At 36.2% G+C, this 26,468-nt stretch overlaps 3 protein-coding genes across 3 annotated transcripts in view; 1 reads left to right on the top strand and 2 right to left on the bottom strand.

Moving 5' to 3' along the window:
* Window positions 1–20,168, top strand: part of LOC109034653 (uncharacterized) — a 30,229-nt gene extending 10,061 nt beyond the window's left edge. Inside the window, exons 5-6 of the mRNA XM_072304459.1 lie at window positions 11,024–12,571; window positions 17,904–20,168. Of these exons, the coding sequence (XP_072160560.1) occupies window positions 11,024–12,571; window positions 17,904–19,464 (3,109 nt within the window). The 3' untranslated portion in view covers window positions 19,465–20,168. The remainder of the gene's footprint in view (window positions 1–11,023; window positions 12,572–17,903) is intronic.
* Window positions 20,169–20,348: 180 nt separating this feature from the next.
* Window positions 20,349–23,073, bottom strand: LOC140225354 (uncharacterized). The gene is made up of 2 exons (XM_072303906.1): window positions 22,729–23,073; window positions 20,349–21,154 (listed from the first exon to the last, which is right to left on the bottom strand). Exon 2 carries the CDS (start codon window positions 21,113–21,115, stop codon window positions 20,495–20,497), a length of 621 nt encoding a protein of 206 aa, XP_072160007.1. The 5' UTR covers window positions 21,116–21,154; window positions 22,729–23,073; the 3' UTR covers window positions 20,349–20,494.
* A 210-nt stretch (window positions 23,074–23,283) lies between these two features.
* LOC109034654 (uncharacterized) overlaps window positions 23,284–26,468 on the bottom strand; it is a 71,307-nt gene continuing 68,122 nt past the window's right edge. Inside the window, exon 10 of the mRNA XM_072304460.1 lies at window positions 23,284–25,397. Coding sequence (XP_072160561.1) covers window positions 25,076–25,397 — 322 coding nt within the window. The 3' untranslated portion in view covers window positions 23,284–25,075. The remainder of the gene's footprint in view (window positions 25,398–26,468) is intronic.

The following is a 26,468-nucleotide window of genomic DNA, read 5'->3' on the forward strand; positions in this document are numbered from 1 at the left end:
ATTAAACTCCAAGAGTATGTGTTCCTCCCTTCAAGAAATGTTTAAGCTTAATGTTATTAAAAATGTATAAGAAATTAATCTACTAATAAAATTTTTTCCAAAGATTTTCGTCCTCTTTATTTTCCCTGTGGGATAACCTTCTACGATGATATGTAATTAATTTTCTATGAATATGACCATCCAGAGGCAAAGGACCTCAGTCGACAAGGGTCATATTTTCATTAGGACGATTTTAGTCGAGTTAGGGCGAAAAATTGAATTTAGATTTTGACGAAAAACTCTCTCTAGTCTGCCCAAAAATTTTTGCGACGTACAGTCAGGTTCATTTATGTGTGACTTGATGGCGTAACAGCACTTTTATACATGAAACATGGAAGTTTAGAATTCGAAAAATTTTCCGTACAAAACTGAGTTTTTTCAATTCTAAGCTTCATACCATCATCAATCCCGTCTGTTTGAACATTTTTAACGTTCTTTTTCTCCAATATTATTCTAGAACCATTCATAATGTTGTGTTATGAATCACACAACTTTGAGTTTCTGTGGATTGTTCCTTTTTTCTTGTAGATGGTGATGCAAGGTCAGGTGTAAAAACGACATGAGAGGGATTATGTTGTTATTCCAGAGAATTTTTTTTTTTCATGAGCATATGCCCAAGTGTTGTCACTTAAATTTCGCACCATGTGCCTTAGGTAATTTTCGAGAGAGTTGTGAGATTTTTCTTGTATTTTTTCATGTGGTTTTTTTTGTCGGTGTCACTTTAGGTAGAACAAGCAGAAATTACGAAGTCCATAAAATGTCATTACTGTCCCTTAACTTCTCTGCTTTGCTTAGAGCTTTATCTTGCACGAAAATAATACTCTGGTGGTACACTTGCATGATAAATTAAAAATATAACCAGATTAGGTACCTTGAAAACACAAACAATGTTCAGCTTACTTAGAAGCCGAAAATGATACAGTTTATCATGTTCATCAAGTTCCTTTGTCTGAATTGTTGCTCTATAAACTCTTTTGAGAGTGGGAAATGAAGTCTGTCACTATGCTTCAGATAAATTTAGTAGGTAAACATCGATTTTTTACATCGTTGTCTTTGAATAGTGTAGATTAGCAGACGGATACAGGAGCAGGGGACTGCAGTCATTAGGTACAAATAAGGAGCTTAAAAAACAAGTTGGTGGTCAGTTTTTGAAATAATTGAGATATTAATGATTTCAACTATAGCTAGTCTGAAAACAATTTCTGGGGAAAATTCACCCGTGAAATCCAATTTTTAAGCATCGAATAGTGAGTTCGAACTCTTTCCACCATAAGACTTAGTGTAATTTTAAAACTAAGAACATGCATTTCTTGAAAATAGCAAAAACTGCATTTATCCCACTAGTCCTTCCAGCCTCTCACATTTTGGGAATAGTGCTTAGGGCCTATTTGGAGATAACGATGAGAGGAAATGCAAATCGATTGCCAAATTCTAAAAACATGGATTATTCCGTAATGTATTGTTGCAATTTTCCTCTCCTAATTTGTTTCTTTGAAAAAAAGAAAAAAAACATCTTGTTATTTCTTAGAATTATCATCTTTGATTTTTTTCCTCTATTATTCTGAAATTTCAAGCAATTATCTTAGTCAGTTTTTTTAATAGTCTTAAATATGAATTGAGATTTTGAAATGTTGTAATTGAGGAACTTGGAGAACAAGAGCAGGGATGATTAAGTGCAGTTTTTAGAAAAATTGAGGTATTAATAATTCCAACTAAAACTTAGTCTTCAATTATATTCTGTTAATGAAATTCAATTTTCAAGATTCAAAAAGTGAGTTGGAACTTCCTTTTTGCCCTAAGGCTCCATGTAATTTTGAAACTTTAAAACACGTATTTTCTTGAAATAGTAAAAACTGCATTTTTTCTCCTGTCCTCCAAGCCCCTCAATTGAGTTCCGTGTTTTCAGACTCTGGCGATCGATTCATGCTAAAACAAAAAAAAATTAAACAGTTCCGTACTCGGGCTTCTCGCTTTCAAGACACATAGAAAAACACTAGATGGACCGATACACACTCATGACGTAGTATTGAGTGCCTGCAATGTATTTCTTATGGGAGCACCCATCGTGACGTAGCATTGAGTGCTACGAGTTACGGCGGAAGGGGGGAGTGGATTTCAAAAAAGCTGCGCAATGACTGACCTGTGTGGATGGGTCTTGAGTATACCTAACCTAATCTAACCTAACCTAACCTTACCTAACCTTACCTAACCTAACCTAACCTAACCTACCCTAACCTAACCTAACCTAACCCTAACCTTACCTACCCTAACCCTACCTAACCTAACCTTACCTACCCTAACCCTACCTAACCTAACCTACCTAACCTAACCTTACCTACCCTAACCCTACCTAACCTAACCTTACCTACCCTAACCCTACCTAACCTAACCTAACCTTACCTACCCTAACCTACCTAACCTAACCTTATTTCTTTACAACTTTTGAACGATCAGATCAGCTCCTCATTCTCTTACGCTCAGTCCGCCTTCAAAAGTCTGGTTAAGCAAAATGCGTTACGCCAAAGTTGCTAGCTAAATTCCTTGAAGCTGATCCTAGTTCATACTTTTAACGTCAGAATGCGTTCGCATCTTTTCACGGAAATTTGATACACTCGTTTGTTTTGGTCCCTTATCCTTATCAATCAAACTATACGTAGTAATCTATTCATCCACGATAAGGCCCCGTTGACTTTCCACTTGAATGTCTTGAGTACATGTGTGTGAGTTTTCCACGATTTTTGCACACTTTACATTCTCTTTTAATCCATCGCTGATTTATCAACGACTGACAACTTACAATTATCTCATTAATAAGATCTCTCTCCTCCCCTGTACATGTCTCTGAAATTGTCATTTTCGCATTGTAAGTGGTAGAATTTGTACCAAGTGCCGGATTTCGCAATTTCGCCTGTATTTTGCTTGATGAACGTGACATCAAGACAGCTCATCATGTAAGTTTTTTATCTGTTTCAATTCAAACTAAGGATATTATTGTTCAGGGGATGGTGCGTCCACACCTCTGAAACATAATCTATTCAGGGCCTGCCTCAGGATATGGACGCAGGGACGAAGTAGATACTCTCAATTTATCCATTTGACCAGTAAGCTCTCTTACCCTCTAATGCTGACGCTGGAATCACACACTAAGTTTGGCAGCGGAATGTTGGAGTCAACAGTGAATCGCTCAACGGCTAAAATTTTGTAAATTTGAGTTATTTTCATCCAGGTTTGTATCAAATCTATTTGAATAGTTCAGGCAAACTGATAACTGCTGAGCTCCAATCCTCATCGGTGCCTTGAATCTTTGCACATAATGCTTCAAATCCAGGAATTGGACCGATGACTTTCACATTCAAGCCATATTCCACTCTCATATTCAGCTTGTGATCCCAGCTTGAAAGGTCTATTTGCTAGAATCTGAAACAGTTCAGTAGAGGGACCATGCGCTCACCCATCACATTGATAGCTGATCAAAAGATTTAACAGTTTTGAAAAAGGCTTATCCTCATGAAACATAGGCGCTTTAGGTATCTAATTTTTCCTAGCTCTTCAGTTTTTATTATTCATTACTATTTTATTAAAAGACGAAAAGACAGCTTTGATCTGACATGAATACTTGTCCATATCATTGCTGACTTCCATCATACTTCGATTTTTCATGGAAAACTTCTCAACGTCAATCCTTTAAAACTGATATGATTTTTCATCTCAATGCAAAGAAAATTCTGTGAAGAGTTCCGGGAATGAACGTTGATTTGTCCTCCTTCAGAAAGAATGTGAGCTGAGTTTTTAAGAAAAATTGCAAACATGATGCATGATTTGGGAGTTTCATTACCAATTTACTTCATTACTTAATGTGTGAAAAGTACCGCACTTCGAATCCAGTATCGAAATTCAAAAGACGTTCAAAAAAAATATCAAGCTGAATCTAGTCAGATAGTTTTCATCCCAGAGTATTGTTCATCATATGTAATTTAACATTTTTTAATTAAACTTTTGTAGGAACTGGATTTATCAAACTATATGAGACTCCTCTTTATCCATAGAATCATGTCTGACGTAACTGTTGATGAGCTCATCAGTCAACACAAGAATATATTTAAGACTTGTCTTCATTTTTGGACAGCAGGTGAGTTTTTTTTTCTTCTCCTTCTTCTTTTTAATGTGTTAGTTCAAGTAGGTAAGTACCTACAAGCATAAAAAAAATTATAGATTCATAATTAAGCATTATCATTTTAACACCTAAGTAATTCATGAAATACTTGAAAATGAGAGAATTTTCATGAAGCATACCTAACTGACGTCTATATATTTTTTTTAAAGAAAATACAGTATATCGATGATGTAAATGGGCAATCCTGTAATTCGGTTTATGACGTTGCAGATTTCCTGTCATATTTTAATTTTTCAACAGAAAACTACTCAACGGCAATTCTTTAAAACTGCCATGATTTTTCTTCTCTGTGCGAAGAAAATTCTGCATAAACTTCAAGGAATAATGTCAATTTGTTCTCCTTTAAAAAAATAACATAGAGGCGGAGATTTTCAGACACCGCAAATGAGATATGTGATTAGGGACTTGAGCCGTCAATATGTAGCAAAAATACTCAACATTAACAAATTTTTCACCCAGATTTTAGAATTATTTTCAGTTGCTTCTTTTCAATGATGATTGTAAAGTTTTTATATTTATTGACCAAAAAGTGCAGAATACCATCATATTTGATCGGATGTAACTAGGGAATCTGAAGGAAATGTATTGCAAAGAATTTCCTGACACCTACGAATTGACAATGAAAGTCCCAAACCATGTATCTCGGCTTGCAACGTTGCAGACTTCCTGTCAAACTTTATTTTTCATATGGAAAACTACTTAATATTGATTCTTTTGTGCTTTCATAGTTTTTCCTCTCTGTGCAAAGAAAATTTTGTGAAAATTTTTTAGAATGATGTCGATTTGTTCTCCTTCAAAAAAATAAACTGGGAGCCAAGATTTTAAAATGCCTCAAACTATTTACATAGTTTGGGTTGGGAGTTTCACTGTCAGAGTGTGCTGTTTATGTCTTCAAAAATTATAGAGAAGAAATGCTAGATCCAATTGTTTCACCTATTTTAAAATTTTATAAATAAAAATTAGAATAAGAACAATAAATAGCCGGAAGGAAGTAATATTCAATCCCTTCGAAAGTGGAAAGAACTAATGGACCATCAGATGAGGAATAAAATGACACCAAAAATTAGTCATGTTATGAACTTTCTTTTAAAAAATTCTACCAGAAAATGATACAATTACAGGTTTTGAAATCATTTCTTGTAAAGATAAAACTGTTCAACGCAAAGTAAAAAAACGGACAACCATCCAAACTAATGGTCATTAATTAATACTTACAGCATCTGTTTGTGAGGATACTGAGGGTATTGATTTTTGTTTCAGTATCATTCCAAGGACTTCTACTACACTGAGTTTTCGACTGATAAAATTCACCTTTCTCCACGCTGGTAAGAACCATAATTGGTTTTTGTTTGGTCAACAATGGAGTATAACAAAATTACATGTTAGAAATTACGCACAACAATACCGATTTTTGTTATCTGGTAAGCGAGTAGGTCTCCAAGAATTTTTAGGTTTTTTTTACTAATACTACACTCCCCTGTTCTCCTTAATTTTTGTAATATGGTCATCCTATCTATAGTTGATTGATGAGGACGATATTCTCTGAAAATCAATCTGCTGAAAACCACAGATTACATCCAGTATTTTGACAATTATTTTTCATCACAATATAAAAGGAGGCCAAAACTAAAGTTTTACTTGGCCGTAAGCTAACTTTAGGACCAATTCACACAGGTCAGTCATTCCTGTGGACAATTTTGAGACCCTACAGCGCATTGTGGTGGACAGATTAGATGCAGTGTATTTCTTATAAAAGCAGCCAATGCCATACCACACTGGCTGTTATGGAGTGAGGGCTAGGTGAGGTAGTGGATTCAAAAAATATGTGCAATGACTGATCTATGTGGATTTGTCTTGGCTAAAATGTCATACCTAATACCTCTCAAACGGACAAGTACGCTAGGGCCAGCCATGCCCTACTTTACAGTTACCTTACGGTGGCCTACTAGCTGTTACTTGTTTGGCGAAGTCAGTTCCTGCAATGAAATCAATAACAAAATTTCTTTGTGAATGTTCTATGTGAGTGTTTTTACAAGGCTTGCTGGTATTTATGCTCCTCACCAAAGTACCTTCAAGAAATACTTCGCCCGCTATTGTTTCTCAGTGGATTTTATATTTATCATCATCTGCATGATAATTTAACTTCATCTGTCAAGGGGGTCAAGAATTGTCAGATACAAGCACTTTCATCTACCTTGCGCAAAATATGGGAAAATAGCAAAATTGAGAAGTTCTTTGAAATGTTGCAACACCTTTACCGTTTTTTCATTCGTCAAGCGCTACAGCTCTGATCAAATTTTTCTGCCAAGCTTATGTCCCCAAGAAATCTTTCCTTAAAGAAATCTTCACCGAAAGTCGAAATCTAGAAATTGTGGCTGTTCTGCAGTTAAATGATATTGTCAGGCTTGACTGTACCATGGAACTTTTCTTTAGGAAGAATGTTATCATCATCAACACTTGTCATCAATTAATCAACATACATCATTACCAATTGTCATCAGCATATATCATCATCCATCGTCATCATCATCGATCGTCATCTGTGAACATCATCAACATTGGTTTGACATCCCTCCACAATTCTGGAAATCGAGAGATCTTATTTTTGTAAAATTTGCACAATTCAGTGTGTTAGCAAAGGCTGCATGTTTTATACACAATTAAAATCAACTCTTCTGTCTCAAGACTCCCGCATCAGTGGTGAGAATGATAATGATGATGGTTCGTGCATCTAGAAACGAGTTTCAGCTCATGCATCTTCTTTTTGTTTGATTACTCATTTTATTAACTCTCATCAATTTACCACTAATGTGAGATCGGAATTTTTACACAGCAGCAACACAACACAAAGACAAATGACAGTGAACTAAGGTAGAAAATAATAAGCTAGCAACCAGGCTAAAAAAGAATTAAAGAAACACTGGAGACGTTTTGACTGGTCACCTATAGCCTTTATCGGTCGATTATTCAAAAATCAAATGTGAAAAATTAAGAAGTAAAAGTCCTGATACAACTCTTTTGGTTTGTTCCTGGACCAAAAAAAGAGAAATGAAAATTTAGTAGCAGGGAAATGAAACAAAAACGATTGAATACCAATTCCAACTGGACCTCATTTTCAACTTTTTATCAAAGTTTGTGGTCAATTTTGATCTTCCTCTCTTTTTTAAATTCTCTCTTCTCGATATTATTGATAATGCCTAAAAAGCCCGAGGCCCCTTTATGATGGCTTAGTTTAAGCTTTTTTGATGACACCTGAAGTCTCTGTATGCCTATAAAGTTATGTTTACTTTTTGACAGCTGATCCATAAGGCAAATAAGTACCTAAATTACGTTTAATTGCATTTAATCTGTAACTATTACCTGCCATAAAATTGGTCATTACATTTAGTAAATTTGTTTCATAATTTAGTCTGAAAGTGTCTGAAAGTTTAATGTTATGTAATAGCTGAAAAGCTCAAGTTGCTATTGTGTAGCTGAACGTCCTAAATTTCAACTGTGCATGAAGATGAGCTACTTTTAGACAATCATGCACATTTTTTCCTAATATTTGTATCTGCATACTGGTTTTGTAACTTGGCTTGACCGAGAAAAATTGAGGCATTACATGCAAAAAGGGCTTTCATATTTTGTAAAAATTGCATTTATCATTATCAAAACGGCTTTTTGCGACTAATTTTGTTTGTAACCCATACATCTTTCTAAGAGGGAAATACTCGGAATTGAGTAATTTTTATCAATGAGTAGTTCCAAAATTAAATAAATGGAAGGTGGTCCTATGGCCCTTTTCACATAGAATGGTGATTTGAGTCAATCTATCTGCACATAGACTGTAATTTTGTGAACCCAATACTGCAGGACAAAGCATGAAATTTGTAGAATATACCATTCAATCTGTTTTAAGACTAAGCTGTATTTGTCAGTACCCGATGATGAGAAAAGCTGGCAGATTGGAGCAATGTAGAAACTCCAGGCGTTGCAATGCTCTACCGCACATTATGTCTACTCATTACTGTCATTGTGGCGCAAGCCACCTCCAAACGCATCAATTTGGCCTTTCTACAGTGTACATCTTTTGTTGGCATTTCTCATAGAGTTGTCAGATCATGACCAAATTTAGTAACCTTATTTTCCAGGATATGGGCAATTGATTTCTGCAAAAAGGGCCCTGCAAATAATGCCTCAATTACTTTTCCTCTTATATGTTGCTCTTGAAATGTAGCAATGGACCACTAGACAAGGTACGAATTTCAGCATTCTGATACATGCTTTTCAACCAAAATTTCACGTAGAACACGATGCGCTCAACGAAAATGACCAAAATCAACTCCTTACGAAGATATTCAATAATTTTGATGCGTGAATTCAAACCACCCGCTCATGAAAAACTCAATGCTCTACGTGATTCACATCGCGCTCTAAACGTTTATCATGACAGTCTCTGCGATATAAAAATCTGGCAACTTCAATCTTGATGCTTTGGCTCAGCTATAGCAAATTGCTTGCAGTTTGAACAACACATGGTGGGAAATGAACATTGCTCGATTGAGAAGATTGCTGAAACCGTTGTAGTGCGCGATTTGACTCACGTAGAGCTTTGAGTTTCTTGTGAGCGGGCAGTTCAAATTCCTCGTGACCAATGTGAAATAAAAACATTAATATCTTCGTTAGGAGTTGGTTTCAGTCATTTTCGTTGCGCGAATCGTGTTCTGCGCGAAATTTTGATTAAAAAACATGTATCAGAATCCTTTAATTCGTACCTTGTCTAGTGGTCCATTGGTTTTGTTCCGTTCCTTATGTATGTATCATGTGCTTTAATGAAGCAGTTGTACCAGCTGAAAATTTTATCATTTGATGGAACAAAAATATTGGCTAATGTGTATTTTGTGGTCACAATTCTTTTGTATTTGTTGTTCAGCAGTAATATCTGTCTTTTTGTTTGGTACTAAAAAATAAGTGTTCCAGTTTGTATTTTTTTGTTATGTTTCATTGGGCCACCAGATAAAGTATGGATTAAAGTATTCTGATAGGTACATGTTTCCTACTTAAAATTTTAAGTAGAATACGCTTCTGGCAATGATATTTTACTCCTAACCGAGATATTTGACGTTTTTTTTTCTATGCGTAAAATCAAACCTCTCATTATGAAAAAACGAAACTCTATGCAAATCAAATCTCCCTTTAAATGTTACCATAATAGCCCCTCCTGCATGAAAATACAATGATCTCAGGGTTTTTTTTTGGGGGGGGGGGGGCAGTTTATTTGGCATTTATTCCAGTTTAGGAATCTACAGCCATCTATAAACAAGAGTTTAACGTAGAAATTATTTTTTATTGTCAGTAGACATCAGGGGAATTTTGGCACATCCTTGCTCCGGCTTTCAAATTTGCAGGGATTAAGGCCAAGTAGAATCTGTTTCTGTAGATCCACTCATCAGGTCCGTGAAAATTCGTTGCCACCATCGGGGAGTTGAATCCGGGACTTACTGGTCCAGAGTCACACACACTGACTGCTAGGCCAACCTGGCCAGTGTTGGCGCTCCAACTCAATTGTTGCATGTTGTTTACACTTTAAACAACATAAGTAGGGAAGGAGAAAGGAACATAGCTTGATAAAGAAACCCACCTTAATCGCTGTAATGCGCGATTAAACTCATGTTGAGTATTGTTTCTCTTGTGAGCGGCCAAATCAAATTTTTCGAACCAATACGAACTGAAAATGTTATTATCCAACTAGGAGTTAATTTAAGCAGTTTCTGTTGCTTAAATCACGTTTACAAGAAACTTTGATTAGGAAACATATATCATAATGCTTTAATTTGTACCTTGTCTGGTGGTCCATTGTTTTAAAAAAGTTGAACAAATTTTTGATAAAGAAATGAAAATTGTGTGAAAGAGAGGAAAGAATAATTTGCTCATCAATGAATGAAAACCATTGGCTCATAGGAAGTCCAGAAACTAAGAAGTCCAATGAATAAAAATGTGCAAACGTTTTTGCAAATTAGTGTTCATAATAAATTATTGATCAAAACAAGATATCAAAATTAAGAGTCTAGCTTGTAAAACGCAATGCATCAAAGGAAAAATGTCTGTGTGGAGGGCAATTGAAAAGAATTTAACTCATTACTGCAGACTTACACAATTTCCATGATAGAAGAGCTTTTGACGAGTAATTAAAAAAAATCAAGAAACGAAAAAATATCCATCAATTTAACATCAAGGAAAGAGTCATGAATATTTACTCATGAAATATAAGAATCAGTATTTTTAAATTATCTGTCTGTCCCTCAGCAACTAGGTATGCAGTTATACAAAAAAAAAATCATGTTGTGATTATTTTTCACTATTTTCTCAGTCCCATTCTTAAAGGCAATACATTTTAATTTGGCGCTATTAGCACTCCAAGAAGTTTATTTAGCACCAGAGTAAAAGTCGATGTAATGTATTTCATCACTACAAATGATGCAAACAGTCACAAATTGTGCTGCATTCTTTAGAGATTAACTTTTTTTCCACCTCTTTTTGATAGATATTTTTAAGTTAGTCCGGTATCAGTTCAATGTACGTAACTAGGCTCCAACCAAATTGTAGCCGTGCCTTTTTTTTTTGAAGTATGAGAGTAAAAAGGTGGCTTAACTTAATGAAAATGGAAAGTTTATGTATGTCTAATGTGTAATTGAAGCTCTTGAACCCTGTGTAAAGAAAAGATATGATCTAAAAAAAATAAGGAAATCAGTTTGACATCGCACTTAATCTTAGTAGATTTCCATCTTAAATTTTACCTAGAGCCCTCTGATGCTTTTTGTGTTTCAGTCCATTTAGCAGTTGTATCATGGCACACTATGTGCAAGGCCTTATCTTCTTACAAAGGAGAAAGAAGTTCTTTGTTGACGAACATATGCTTTACAATCCAGGAACAAGCACAGTAGAAGCCTCAGCGTATGCTTTTTTGCCCACTGGCTTCACCACAGATCATCCTGGTATGCTGAGATTTTTTCAAGAACGACAAATTCATGTCCTTAATGATGAAAATGTGTCCATCTTGCTTCCGGAGGTTCACTCGCTGCGTAGCATTGAAATTCTTCTTGTTCAAAGAAATCCATTTTCTTTACCTCAACTGTGTGTTTATCGTTGTTTGGACAGTAAAAACACCATCGCAAGTCTTTTAAATATTCCAATTTCAACTGTTGGCAACAGGCAGGTGAAATGCATCCACCCTGTTATTGATGACTATAATTTAAAGCTCCTTGAACGACTTTTCAGCTGCAGAACTGACATTCCTTGCAATTTCGGCCCATACCGTAATGGATATCTCTTGCACATGGCTGCTAAAACGGGTCAGCTAGCACTTGTGAGTTCTCTGCTGAACCATGGTGCAGAAGTCAATTGCAAGGATGAATTTCACAAGTACACAGCTGTGCACCATGCTGTGTTTGGTGGTTTTGCGTCAATCGTTCAGCTGCTTGCTGACAAAGGTGCTGATCTCAACGCTAAGGATCTGAACGGTTGTTCCCCGCTGCACTATGTTAACCACTTTGATGTAGCAAAGACTCTTCTGGAAAACGGTGCAGATGTTAATAGTATGGATGGTGATGCGGTAACACCTCTGTCCAGAATAATCACTGTAGCTGAATCTAATCTCACCTCGGATCGATCAAATTTTGTGAAGTTGTTTTTGACGTATGGATCTCGTTTGGAAGACAGGGACAAGTCAGTCCTGAGAACTGCATACAAAGCGCAGAGGCCGGAAACATTCCTGTACCTCCTTGAAAGCTGCTTCACAGACCCTGCTCTCTTGAAAGGAACGTCAGTTCACACAGATGTGTCTCGTGTGTGTTTCAGCATGGTATCTAAAGACTTGTCTGCAATGCATAAAATGCTGCCTCACCATGTGGTCAAAATAATTACTCTTCATCAGAGTCCTCTCTTTGACAATGTCATCAATTCACTCTGGACAGGAATGACTAGTCTTGCCAAATTCAAAAGTCTGTGTGAAGCAGAAGTGGAAAGTTTAAAAAATCGAATGTGCTCTGATCCCCAATTGTCCTTATTCGATATTTTGCTCACCAACGAACGTAAAGTGTCTCGCCTGATGGAAAATGATTTGGTGGCGAAGGTGATAAACATCAAAGATAAGGAACTGGATGAAAAGTTTCCCATCTACGGTAATATCATAAGATACCATCTCGAAAAAGCTAAAAATATTCGAAGTTTCTTGAAGCAGGGAAGTATAAACTTTGACGCCTTGTCCAGTCAGTATGTGCGACTACCTTATGAACTAAGAGAAATGATCCTGACTCAGTTTAGCCCTGTTGACTTTATGATCCTCAATAGAACTGTGCGCTCCAAATGGAAGTTGAAGTAGCAAAGCTCTTGTAGGATTGATGAAAAATGGTGGGCCCAGCACTCGTTTGATTCGTTACTTGGCCTTTTGACCAGTTTTTACCCTCTATAGTGCGTCAAGTTCCATTTGATCAGGCTGAAAATAATGATAGGTAGTGTTTTTCTCCATTCATGAGGCTTCGATGGCACCTACATCCTTTCCTGGTCAAACCCTTAATCGTCCTTTTTTTCTCTTTGTATCTGCTATGAAAGAAGTGCATTTTGCCTTCCAAATATTTATTTTCACCAATGGTTCACTTTTCCAAACAAACAATACATTATTCTAAAAGTGTCAATCATTTATATGTGCAGAAAAAGATTTTTCTTGTTTCGTATGAGGAAACATTTATTGGGTTGGCTCAAATAACTTTTATCAGTTTTTAGAATTTTTGTCCTTACCGTAGACCCTGAACAACAACTTAAATTCAAGGAAAATAAAATTTTAAATGTTAATGACAATTTTTTACCTTCAGAACTTATTTTTAGACTGTATTATATTCATGATAAATTGAAAGAAAATTGCCGTCTAAAGTTGAGTTTCCCTAAGATTTAGCACTTTTTGTATGGTATACGGTACGGCAAGGTCAAAATTAATTGTTTTTGTGCTATCATAGACCGTACAAGAAGTGCTGAGTCTTAGGGGAGCTCAACCTCGACCGCAATTTTCTTTAAATTTATCACTATAATGTAGTCTAAAAATAAGTTCCGAAGGTAAAAAATTGTTATTAACTTCTAAAATTTTATCTTCCTTGAATTGAAGTTGTCATTCAGGATCTACGGTAAGGATAAAAAGTCTAAAAAACGTTAAAAGTTATTTAAACCAACCTTTTTAAGAATGGGATTTAAGAGCTGCCGGATAATGCAAAGCCTCTCGACCAAAAAAGCTCTGTACATTATGAGGAATTCTATTTATCCATTGAAGGAAGGCTTTAGGTACCTTCTTTCTTATTTGGAAAATTTTGAAAACAGTCTGGCTGTTTATATGAACCAGTTTATGTTGGAAAGAAGTGTATGCAAATGATTTAAATCCAAAGCCTGCTTATTCTATGTACGTAGTTCCTTTTAATTCAATTAATTTGACACGGTTTCCTCCAGCATAAATACCTCCGAATGGATGTAGTTATGCTGAAAGGAGCCATGTTTCACATAAATTCCTATGCACATAGTTCCTTTTTACATAAATACGTTCAAATAGCTCTAATACATTCTATAATTTCAAAAAGCAAACAACTCTCATAAACACTCATATTTTTTTTTTTTTTCAACTAATACATTTTGCTAGCACCAGCCTTACATTTCGACTATCTGACTTCATAAAATCGAGGAAGTAGGTGGAGGAAGCTAAACACAAGTTTTTTTTTAAAAAAAAACCTCAGTTAATCTCAGTTTCACTTGCTTCGTGCCTGCTCATCTTTTAAAAAGAGTCAGTCATAAGTATGTTTTTTAACAATGACATTCTTTGATAGTATGCATTTATTCTGTTCAGGGTGTTAAACGGATGAAAGTCTTGCAGAAAGCCAATCTGAACAACGGCTAAACTTTTAATGAGCCAGTGTTGCAGCAAATCTATCAGATGTAAGTTACAAAATGATTTCGTCAAGTCCAAACTTAGAGGTTGGTTATACTGTGTATTTTATGCAAGGGTGTTGATGTAAATACCTACTGACACCTATCAGATGTGTCCCCAATGCTAATATCGTCTTAAATAATTAGGATCTCGGCTTTGATAATTGTTGGTCATCTCCTTTAAGCCCTCTTCCAAGGGCTGTCGTATATGCCGTGAATGGTGCTCATGCAAGCTACAGTCTCTAGTATCTCTAATTTGTCAGCTCCATCAACTGAACCCTCTATGATGTTCTCAGAGTTTACTTTCAATGCCTGCCCTACACAGGGTGAAGCTTCCAATACCTCCGATATGTCGACTTTGTCCATTGAGCCCTGTGAGAGTGAGTTAGGAGATCGCTGTACGCAGTCGATTGAAAGGGAAGATCCCCTATATTTTCCTGAAAGATGCCCTCCACCAAGGCTGCTTGAAATAAATTGCACCACTGCCATGCTAAGCCAGATCAAAGACGAAATAACATAAGATGAACCAGACTTGCATCTCAGCGATAACATTAAAGTTGAGTGCCTCGGGACGCAGACGAAACAGAACAAGAATCTTGTTTACCAGAGCAGCCTCTGCATTTAATGCAGGATCCTCGTGTTGCAGAAATCATTTAGGTAGGAAAAGATCCTTCGGACATCAGTGATGAATCCAATCCACAATCATCAACCGCGGAAGGCTCACCCAAATCAATTATTGCCTCTAACGTAATCATGGTGGAAAAAGATCAAAGATTAGCCAAAGGTCAGTCGCAATTTTTGCTCTGTAATATTCTACAGTAAGGCAGCCCTCATTATACATCGCAACACGCAAAATGCAAGTGGGAAACAGTTCGATCGCAGTCATCGCTTGGCCTCTTTTGTTCTAAAACAAGAGACTAGGAAAGCATATTCTTGCTCACAATAGCGAACGCTCTCTCGCTTGCAATATTTGCTCAGCCTCCTTTGCCCAATCAGATGATCTGAAGAAACATATAATGATCCATAGAAAATAGTTCGAAGCATTATATCACATTGATAAAGAACCAGATGCTCTATTGCAGCAGCTATCAAACAGGAGCTTGGCTCACAAGCTCATGCTGAAGTGCAATGGTGTATCACATAAACATATCTCGGTCTCGCAATAACAGCGCAGCGACGGTTCGTTTTTGTTTTTAATTTATTTTCCGGTTGAAAATGAAATTGCAATTTTTTTGAAACGTTCCGGGTTTTGTTTATTCCTTTTTCTTTATTTGCAGCCTTTTCCCCAAATTAAGTTGTTCTTTTATCACATAAACGTGAGCCATGCCCAGCCTTTTTCCAAATGAAAGGCACTTTGACCGCTCATGTGTTGAGGATGCATAGCACCAGACAACCATTCAGTCAAGGTTGCAACCACTGTTCATCAGTGCAAATTGAAATGATTTACCAAATGAAGTATTTAGAAGACATTTTTCTAGTGACTAAAATGCAAGCATAAATCACATAAAACCGGTCTTTGAGTGAACTTATGAGAGTATGGTAGAAGCAACAGTTTTGTAGGCACCTTATGAAGAACCATTTGGGAAGAGTGCACATATTCAGTCAGAGTCATCAAGACCGTCCAGTTTTTTATGTGTTTTTTTATTAGTTAGACTTGGCAGCATTTATGTTCGCATGGTTGCCCTGCAAATTATTTCAATGCTTTTGTGTGAAGTTTTGTGACTTGAAATCACAGTTAGATGATGGCAAAGTTGCAGTCAAAGCAACACCAGCTGGACAAGTGCCCCTCTCCAGATTGATCCTTCTTACACAGGGTGATTAAAACGTCTCTCACCACCATCAATACCCCTGTAACTTGATAATTTAATTTAAAATAAAGAAACTAAAAAGAGTACTGTAAATTAAAATAGAGACTTGGGATTGTGTCAGTGCTCCTAGATCAAAGGAAACAACGTTTGGGATTCTCAAATTTTTAGGAGGACCACCCCTGTGAAGAAGGAAGAGCTGTAGGGATTAAAAGGGTGGTACGGGACTTTTGAATCACCCTGTGAAATTTTTTTTTGAAGAAACCAAATGTCGCTTTGAGAAAATTTGATATTTGAATCAGTGTCATTATTTTGCAGATCTGGAAGTGTTAATCATCAAAACACATTCTGATTCATCTTTCTCATTGATACTCGTTATAATTTTTATTTGATGATTGTATTCTTTGTAAGGTTTCAGCGTAAACTGTTCTTGTCCTTAACACCCCTCATCTGTTCCATTCATAACTCCTCTCAATTGTAAAAAGCTATTTGTTTTGCTTTGTTGTAAGGCATTGTTGATCTTTTAAATAAAATTGTTTAAGCAACAAATAATTTCGTCCGCTTACTTTTTCTGGTCTCTCAATCGTTCACAGCACTTTTCAATTATTATTACTATTAAAATCTTGCTTTGAAGAGAACATATAATTTTGATGAGCTAATAGCATTACCAGAAGTATTTCCAGAATGACGTCACATTTTTATCATTTGCCTTTTATCAATATCTTGTAGAAATTTGGCCAGAATTTCTGCTTTCAAAAATTTAAGTAGTTGAACATCGATGGCCTAAGTGCTAAGCCACGTACCTCCTTTGCTGAATTCCAAAATTTCTGTTTTTATCCTATTTTTTGAAGAGAAGTAAGCCAACTCATAGCTTGAAATTTATACAAAATATTTTACTCACATAGAAGAAGCAACGAGGATTTCAAGAAATTACGTGGACTAGTTTTCAAAAAAAAAAAATTAGGTATGACAGGAAGTCAGTAACATCATAAATCTAGGTATGTGGTTTCGCACTTTGGCTATCAATATATGACCTTCAGGAGGAAAAGACACGTTATTGTAATGAGCCAAATTGGATTGCGTTAGAAGAAAAGAACCAAGCCACATCACCTATTGCCAAATTTAACCTGACAATATAATTTTTTACAAGAGGACGTTTGTGTAGATTCCTTTGATAATTACTTAAATTTGCACAAAAATTCGCACTGTTGTTTTCTTGTAAAAAATGAAATTGCCCAATGAAATTTGGCAATGGCTGATGTGGCATGGTTTCTTCCTGCTTAACGCGGTCCAATTTCTTTATATTTTGGTCAGTTTGGGGGTAAATTCTAGATTTGAATTTTCACCAGTGGTTTCCATTTTTAAATGGTTTAGTTTATTTTTGTGTTAATTGAAGATGTAGAGTTGCACCAGGGTGAAAAATTTTCATGAAATTTGTCAAAACTTTGGGTAGAACTATCTCCACACTACAGTTTTTCAACTGTTGACTTAAAACCATCATAACTCTAGTTAGGTTCGACATTTCTGGGAATTTTCTGCTACAAAATCACTATAAAAAACTAGTCCAAGCAGTGGTATCATTATCTTAATTTTGAGTTTTTTAACACTGGGGTCTTCCTCCAGATAAAAAGGCAGATAAGATTATGCTAACGTATAATTTGGTTATTTTGAAGTCAAATTAGAAAGTATTTACTGCAAAAGCGTTCAGACACACTTTTTCATGTTATTAGTATCTTTATTGCATAACGAGTCTTAAATTCATGAAGATTTTTTAACTTTGAGGTAGCCAATTCAATTTTACTCAATCACAGCTGAATTATGATTGGCATTGGAGGTCTCAAAAAATCACACCCCATACTTCCCCCTTTTAAACTTGGGAATATACGTAGTTTGAAATTAAGTCTATGATGCTTTTTGTGTTTCAGTTTTAACAAATATTGAACCATGTCAAGCCATCCCCTATTTCAATGCCTAATCTTTACAATCAATAACCAGTCTCCAGCCACCTCAAACAGTGCATCGTCAGCCTCATCAGGGAACGTGGCTTACGCTCTTTTGCCTGACAATTTCTTGAGGGAACACACCAATATACTTAGACTTTTTGAGCGTAAAAACATCGCTATCCTCAATGGTGAAAGTGTCCTTGCTCTTCTCTCAAAAGTGAACGAGCTGCTTGTTCTGGAAATTCTCTTGGATGGCAGTCCATCAGCCACTCTGGACCCACTTTATGTAGCTACCTCTGCCAGCTGTCATAGTGACGTCCAAAGGCTTCTTGGCGTCAACCCAGAACAAATCAAAGAAGGAGAGTACGATAAAATTCACTCTGCCCTTGATGATGAGAACCTGAAAGTCATCGAGCAAATTTCTAGCCGAAGACCTGATATCCCTTGTAAGTTTAATAATATACATGGGAACCTATTACACATGGCCGCAAGAACAGGTCACTTAGCCCTTGTGATTTTGTTACTGGATAATGGTGCAGACATCCAGTGCAAAAATAATGCTCTAGGTTGTACACCACTACACCAAGCCGTTTCTAGTGGCTCTGAGCGCATAGTTAAACTTTTCATTGATAGGGGTGCCAATGTCAATCTTAAGGACAGTGAACTTCGTACTCCATTGCATTATGCCAGACATCTAGATTCGGCAAAGATTCTCCTTGAAAGTGGTGCTGATGTAAATGCCCTAGATAGAGATGGAAAATCACCTCTCCTCAGATACCTGCAAGACCCAGCCGGAGATAGTGTCTTCGAACTTCACCAGGCTGGTTTGCAGTTGTTTTTGAAGTACGGAGCTCAGGTTGAGGGGAAGTACGAGCGCAACCCTATCCTAAAATTGATCCTGGAAAGGTCGTATGTTCCCGTCTTTCAATATTTTCTGGAATGCTGTTTTGTGGACTCCTCGATATTTCAAGATAAAGCTCTCCATGATGCTACCTGTGGCATACCTGAAGACCTTATTAAAGAGTGTCCTCATTATTTCCACGAGCTGGGCAGAACATGGGACAATATTAATTGGGTTTTCTCTCGCCATTTGGTTAAAGTAGCAACACTCCTGCAAATTCCTGATTCAGAAAATGTAGTTGAATCTATCTGGCGGGGAGGAAAACGCCGCCTTGTCAAATTTAGGAAAGTTTGTGAAAAAGAGGTGATTCGACTGATAAGTTTTCAGATTGCTGAAACTGGAGTATCACTGTTTGATATTTTGACAAGCAAAGAAAAAAAAATCGCCAGGCTGCTTGAAAATGAATCAATTGCAGTAGGTCTCAGTTCTTTAGAATTTAGCGAACAGTTCCCAGAGTTTGGTAACATAATGAAATACCATTTAGAAAAAGGAAAAAATTGGAAGGTATTTCAGGAAGAAGGCTTCAAGAGCTTCAAGATCTTGTCCTGCCACTTCAAAGCTCTACCTGATGAAATTAAAGAAAAAATTATCAATTTTCTCAGCCCTACAGATATTATGAATTTGAAAAGGACTGTTGTAATTCTTGCCAAGGCCTAGAATTGAAAGTTTAACCTCGATTTTATAGAAATCTGTGCACCAATCGTCTAAGTGTGTTATCTTCCTTAAGTCAATCTAACTCTTTGGACTGAGTTATAGAGGGAGGCTCTATCACAATAATGTTATTTTCATGAAGCATCAATAACCTTCAATCATGCAAAACCGCCCGCTATCCAGTTTGTCGAGTTAATTCTTTCATGTGCAACTCTCATTTCTAACGAACGTTATCACAGTTAAAGGGACTACTTACCTATTCGAATTTCTTAAATTATAAATATTTGAAATCGTCTCCTTCCCGCTAAAACATCACAGATGTTGCTGGGCATCCCATTATTGTTGGAATTTTTTCTTCAAAGCTTCTGCACACTTCCATGAAAAATTCAGAGATTAATCTTGATGATACAAGAAATGGTACTTAGGTGAAATTTTTAAGTGATGATGTTCATTAGTTGTTCCAGCAAAAAAATTGGACAAGTGCGACAAGTCGAAGCAAAAAGCTTGTGATACTTTGGCTGGAAGGTGAGAATATATTAAATTTCAGAGACTTGAAACAAATTTTACGGGTATGTACTCTGGAAAATATTGAATTTTTGAGGTAATTTTTTTGTCTTTTGAAGTTCAATGCTTAGGTGCCATAATCTTTCTGGAATTGAATAAGTATATATTTCAATTGAATGAAAAAAGAAATACATTTTTTCTGCTGCTTTTTGCTTCAAGTGTTTTCGTTCCCCCATGTTTCCTCCGCTTGTGAGAGAACCTGAATGTAAATTCGAATTTTTAAAAGAATTCAATGCTCCTATCAGACAGACAAAGATTGTACACATAAAAAAAAACTGTCATTGTTTTCTGCATAAGAATGGAATATGATGAAAAATTCTGAGGCTTGCGAAGGAATAGTTTCATTCAGTTAAGGACCACCTGAAGTAGTGCATACGAATATTCTGATACAAAAATTCTCAAAACAAAAAAAGTAAATTCTGTGATTTGCCTCTAAGTAGGTGGGTAATCCACCAGTATACCAGATGTTATACTAGTTGTTAGCTGTCCCAGTTATGTCATCTCCATAAGTTGATGAGCTGCACTGAGAACCACATACATAACTATTTGTAGAGCAGTTAACATAGGTGCATGATTGAGCAGTGAAGTTTCGACCCCTAAGGTATTGTGTGTTCAGTTGTCTCAACATGACATCCGTTTTTGGATTGCTTGAACAGCACTCCCCTACTGTTGTTACATAGGCCAGCTTCCCTGACAGAGCAATCCCCTCTGTTTTAGCATTGGGAATAGCAGCTGTAATAATCTCTGTAATCGCTTTGAGCGAGTTCCCGTTATCCGCTACCTCAACACCTTTTGCACAGGCCTGACATGAGACTTTTGGATTCGCATAAGAGCACAGAACTGCATTTACTGCCTGAACTTGTTCAACTGCCTTCTTGACGACAACATCACTGGCTCCGCCTATGAGTAGCAAAGCGTTAACTATTCTCAAGCTAGTAGGAGCACAGTAGACGCATGAAAAAGTATCGTTTGGGCATGTGTTTGGTGCTTGAGTATACTGCGGCAAGGAGTCTGCTGCATGCACCTCTAAAAATGATGACAGCAAGTATGAGGTTTTCAATAAAGCAAGTGTGATAATAGCAGCTTTTCCCATTGTTTGTAGGCTGTTTTAACTTCGCTGCTACCAAAAAACCTGAAATATTCATGAAACAGGGGTTTTAAAACTAGTGCAGTTACGCAGAAATATTTTTTTTTGCCTGTAACCCTGTTTGTAATTCATAGTAAGGGGATGACAATATTGATTACACGGCAGAGTCCCCATCAAACAAGTTTATGTACTGTTAGAGTGTGATAGAAGATCAGCCATTGTAATTCTTATATTTACTTGCAATGTTAAACTGAAGACAAATGATCTTGAGGTACTGCAAGAGTGCATAAACTTGTTATTTGGCGTGGACTTTAATCAGGATATAGGACACCCTTCTCCTCCTTCCTAGTGATTCTCAAAAATTCTGTGCCCGTTTCCTCCACATTTACATGCTACTGACCCAGGCACTAAGCAAAGTAATGCAATTACTGGAAGTAACAAGAGAGTAATGTTTTTTTGTTGAAACCATATTTTCCTCCAAAATTAGTTGGATTGAAAATGTTTGTGGATTTTGTTGAATTCCCGCCGGAGCATTAGAGAACAAATAAAATAGTTTCTGCATTTATGTGCAGGGTTTTCAGCAATCAACCTGGATGTAATGTGGAACATGACTATTTTTCATGAGAGGAAGACAGGAGGAAGAGGTGCCTTCTACTATAAAATTCGTTTAAGGCTCACGAACCATGAGCTCATTCGACTTTTTTTCAAAAATGGTGGTAAAATTAAATCCATTTAAAAACGTATAATTTTAAAGCACATTGAAAGAACGGCCTGAGACCTTCATAAAAAGTCTTTTTTTATTCTCTTCTTTAATATTGTATTCCTAGGTAGCAGAGTTTTCAACTCTAGGAATTCGATAGTGATAGATGGCAATTGGATTGCATTTTGCAAAAAGGGACCAGGAGCATTCCAGGGTCGCTAAGATTGTGCAACTTTCTTCACCCTGCAAATATAGACCGATCATCGATACAAGTTTTGCCTTTACTCTAAATAAACTATGAATTCAAGACGAAAATCACCTTTGTAAATCCGATTTTCGTTGTAATTATAGTAATTTTACTGCAAAGCATGTATGTTGCACAATCCCAGCAACATTGGAATGCACTTGGTTCCTTTTTGCAAAATGCAATCCAATTAAGTAGCTATTGAAAATTCAAAACAAGTTTTCAAAAATAGCCGTCTCATGATGATAAATTGCTAATAAATAGCTATTTCACTTTAAAAAATGGAACATGACCATTCATAGCAAGTTTGTATTTCTAATGTACATTAAAATTGCTATTCAGTAGAATTTTCAGAGCAATAAACAGACAATAAATTGACTAAAAATAGCTCACTTATCACTATCAATCTTGAAATTCTGCTACATGGGTTGGCTGATTTAGGCTCTGGAAAGAAAAGCTAGTGCCTACTCTCTGGAACTGCAACAAATTTCCTAAAAACTCCCGTGGAGGGAAGGCCTTCTTCAGTCAGGCCTGGCCGAATGAACTTAAGGTCACTATTATTCAACATTTTTACGAGCCAAAAGTGGTCGATCTTTTTGAAGAAAATATTATCATTTTAAAGTAATTTTTTTTTTAGAATGAGTTTTATGTTTAAATGATCTTGGGAGCACTCACTTTTTGTGCGGTTGTTGGTTGGAGGAGTCTTCTCTTCTCACCAGATTAAAATTGAGTCTCCAGTAATCCTATCCGCCACTTCCGAAAACTGTGAAACTCAGGTGTCCCTAAATTCTCGTATAATGTGCACCTCCAAAAAACAGGCTCTAGGTGAACTGTCCAATTGAATGTAGAATTTAAGTTTTTCCTTTTAAGCGAAAAGAAATGAGAAGCATATCATTATTCCTCAATAAATATCTTCTTATGTAATTTGAGAGAGTTCATCTTTTCCTTGTGCGACACATATCCTCAAAAACTAGACCATTCTTTATCAATTTTTGTGAACTTGCATAAATTTGGTTTTGAGGTGCTTTTATTTTTGAAAACAGTGAGAAATTCATGAGTTTCCAACTATTGTTTTCTGTGTAGGTAGGTCAAGAACAAGGTCAGAGTCATTACAAACTGATATGAACTGAGCCATTGTGTTGTAAAATGCAGAGGACTTATCAATGTCTAATCTCCAATTTTACTGGAGAAACTGAACTTAAAAGTGACTTAGTGAATATGAGAATGCAATTAATGTCCAACATTCGTGTATTTCTTTGTATTGAGAGAAACAATCACAAATAAAAACAAATGAACTATAAAAAAACAACTTGAAACGGCGGAACTTATATCATAAACAACTTTGCTAACAAAAAGTTGAACGTCCTTGCCTATTAACCCGCTTGAAGTCAAAAATTCAAATTAAACGCACAATATTGGAAGGAAAAACATGTGCAGGACCAAGTGGAACAAGAAAAAATCATTTAATTTAGAGTGGGAGCCTGCAAGTACCTAATTAATACTTTAATTTCACTTGAAATAAACAGTTATCATTAACTGCATAGCTAAGAAGACATATCTTTCTTTCAATGGCAAGATTCTGAGAATTCAATGAGTGCTCATGCAATCGTTGGAATCTCTACCCAAAAGAATATTTGGACTTTACTTTGCAAAGTGGAAAACCAGGTGACTGAGTTATCTTTACTTGTACTGGAAATGTAAACTTGTTCATAATTTGTAATTAAATATTGTATTCTGCTCCAATTATTTTTCAAAGGTACAGAAATTAAGTATGTAAATAATTTGCAGTTGAATGATTTGTTGATAGAAACATTTACTGAATTTGAACGCAAATTTTCAGAAGTTGTTTTTAACTTCTGAAAATTAGAGGAAAATCGCATAGAGTTAGATTCTTTTTTAAGTTAAAATTGCGTGAAAGAAGAACGCTTCTCAGCGTATAAGCGAGAACAGCGTTTTCTTTTTGAGTTTTGTTTTTTTGCAGAACAATTTTCAATAGTCACCGCTAGAGGGGAGCAATAGCGAAGAACAATGCTGATACAGGAACTTGATTTTTGTAATATTACTAAATTTTTGTCCACATACCCTTTCTCTAATTCCACTAGGTAAGGATAATGGACCATTAGACAACGTGTAAATTCAAGGATTATGATGTAGGTTTTTTCATCAAAATGTTACCTAGAACTTGATTTGTGAAACAAAAACTACTGGAAATACGACCCCCTAACTGAGATATTAATGTTAATAGATGCATAAATTCAACCTTCTGGCTAAGGAAAAAACCATTATCTAGGTACTTGGGTTAATTTGCACATGGAACGGCACAGCAACAGTCTCTGCAATATGAGGATACGGCAACCTCAATCTCGACGCTGTGGCTCAGCTGATCCACACTGTTTACTCTTGGAACGACACAAGGCAGGGCAGGAAACTTGATTAAGAAGCCTGCCAATACCTTTGAAGTGAGCAATTCGATTCACATAGACTCAGGCTTTTCTCGTGAGTAGGAAATACAAATTTGTTGGGAAATAAAAACGTTACCTATTATCTTAGTTTGAAGTTAATGTCAGTTTTTGTTGCGCAAATCGTGTTCTTCTTGAAATTCTGGAGAGACATACATTAAAATACTTAAATTGTACCTTGTTTCAAATTGGTCCATCAGTCACTTCACTTACATACTAATAACCATGCTGAGCATATTGATGGCCAAAGTGTGCAAAACCATGTATCTCCATTTGGTTTGTCAAAATTTCTGCTCCTATTTTATTTTCTTGAAGAAAATCAAGCCAACTTCATAGCTTGAAATGTTTATCGAATATTCTGTCACTGACGAGGATTATCAAGGCAGTTTTCAAGAAATTATGTTGACTAGTTTTGAAGTATGACAGGAAGTCTGCAATGTAGCAAACGGAGATACCTACATAGTTTTGCAATTTAGCCATCGATACTCTAAAATCGGCTACCTATCAGTCAGTTAAACTTGGCTTCAAAATCTATCACAGTCGGCAGAGCTTTTCATCCTTTATCAAAATTCCATGTGATCACAATGGCGACGTCTAAAAATGGGTAAGAAATAGTGCTGTAGCTGGAGGATCATTCGGGAAAGGAGACCGCCGCTATTCTCCAGAGAGGTCTCATCCGGAGGTCGCTCACTCCTGAATAGATTTATAAGTGTAATAAGGTCCTTATTGCTAGTGTAATTCAGGATCTTTTCTTTAACATCATCAGGTAACACACAATACTTGTTGAAGAGTATTCCGCATGTTATCATCCCTGTCTCCAACAGTTCCTTGCGCAGAGTGCCCTTCTGGAACTGGTATCGCACTGCATCACCATAGATTGGAAACCTGAAAATAGGGAAGAGTATTGAGTGCTAATGTAATCAGTTTTTTCAGCTTTAATGCAACAAAGCTGGTACCAATTTAAATTTGAGACTCTGAAGCTTCAAAACTAGTTAAAATTGAGTTGTATTTGTGACAAAACTTAGCAATACATATGCATTAGTTACAATTTTATTTGGTTGCTGGTAATATCAGGGTGTCTATAATTCCATCACTTTCCAATGCCCCGACTTTCCTTGACTTTTTTCGATATTCCCTGACTCCAAAATTTCCGAATTTTCCCTGACCTTTGAACAAAATTTCCACCAAGAGTCTTTTTCTTTTCATTACAATGAATTATTTGCTAAACTTTGGATGAAATTTCCAGTTCTAGAGATTCAAATAACAGAGGAAGGCACTCGAAAGTTGTTTGCATTCTTTCAAATGTGCACCAGACTGTGTGTTTCTTGGCACCAGAAGTCTTTTGAGGTTGCAAAATAGGTATTATAACCACTAAAAAGGCAAAATGATTTTAGTTTTCAACGGCTCATTTTTGTTGCAAGTAAGGAAGAATTAAAAAAAACTGTGGTTGTATTATGACGACCCTGTTAAGCTAAGGAAGAACAAATGAAAATTCGAATTTTGCCAAATTTTCTTCTAAAAAAATCTTTATAATTGAGGAGCTTTGTATTTTTCTTTAAAATTTTCAGGTGTGTGAGAATAATTAAAGAAAAGAGACGTAACATTTCTTAAAATAAGGTTTTTCCTCGGACAATTTTCATGTTTCTAGAACCTAGTCAAATGCCTATAACTGATATTAGGGTATTGTAGTGCAATTTGTTTTTCATTGCAATGTACAGGGGTATTCAAACCACAGGTCATAACTTTAGTTCTAATTATGATATCGATTTGTGGTTTAAGACATCTTTTCTCATATCAAGAAGGAAATTTTTTTAGGTACTTTCCAGCTTTTTATCCCCTCAGGGGGAGGGGGCGGGGAGGAACTCAAAAATTTCAAATGGCCACCCTCCTCATGGCCAGTGGTGTGTGACTTTTGCATAACCCTGTATAAAGTTCAATTAATTTGAAACAACTTAA

The sequence above is a fragment of the Bemisia tabaci genome, chromosome 9, assembly GCF_918797505.1.
Source record: "Bemisia tabaci chromosome 9, PGI_BMITA_v3".
Lineage (NCBI taxonomy): Eukaryota > Metazoa > Arthropoda > Insecta > Hemiptera > Aleyrodidae > Bemisia > Bemisia tabaci.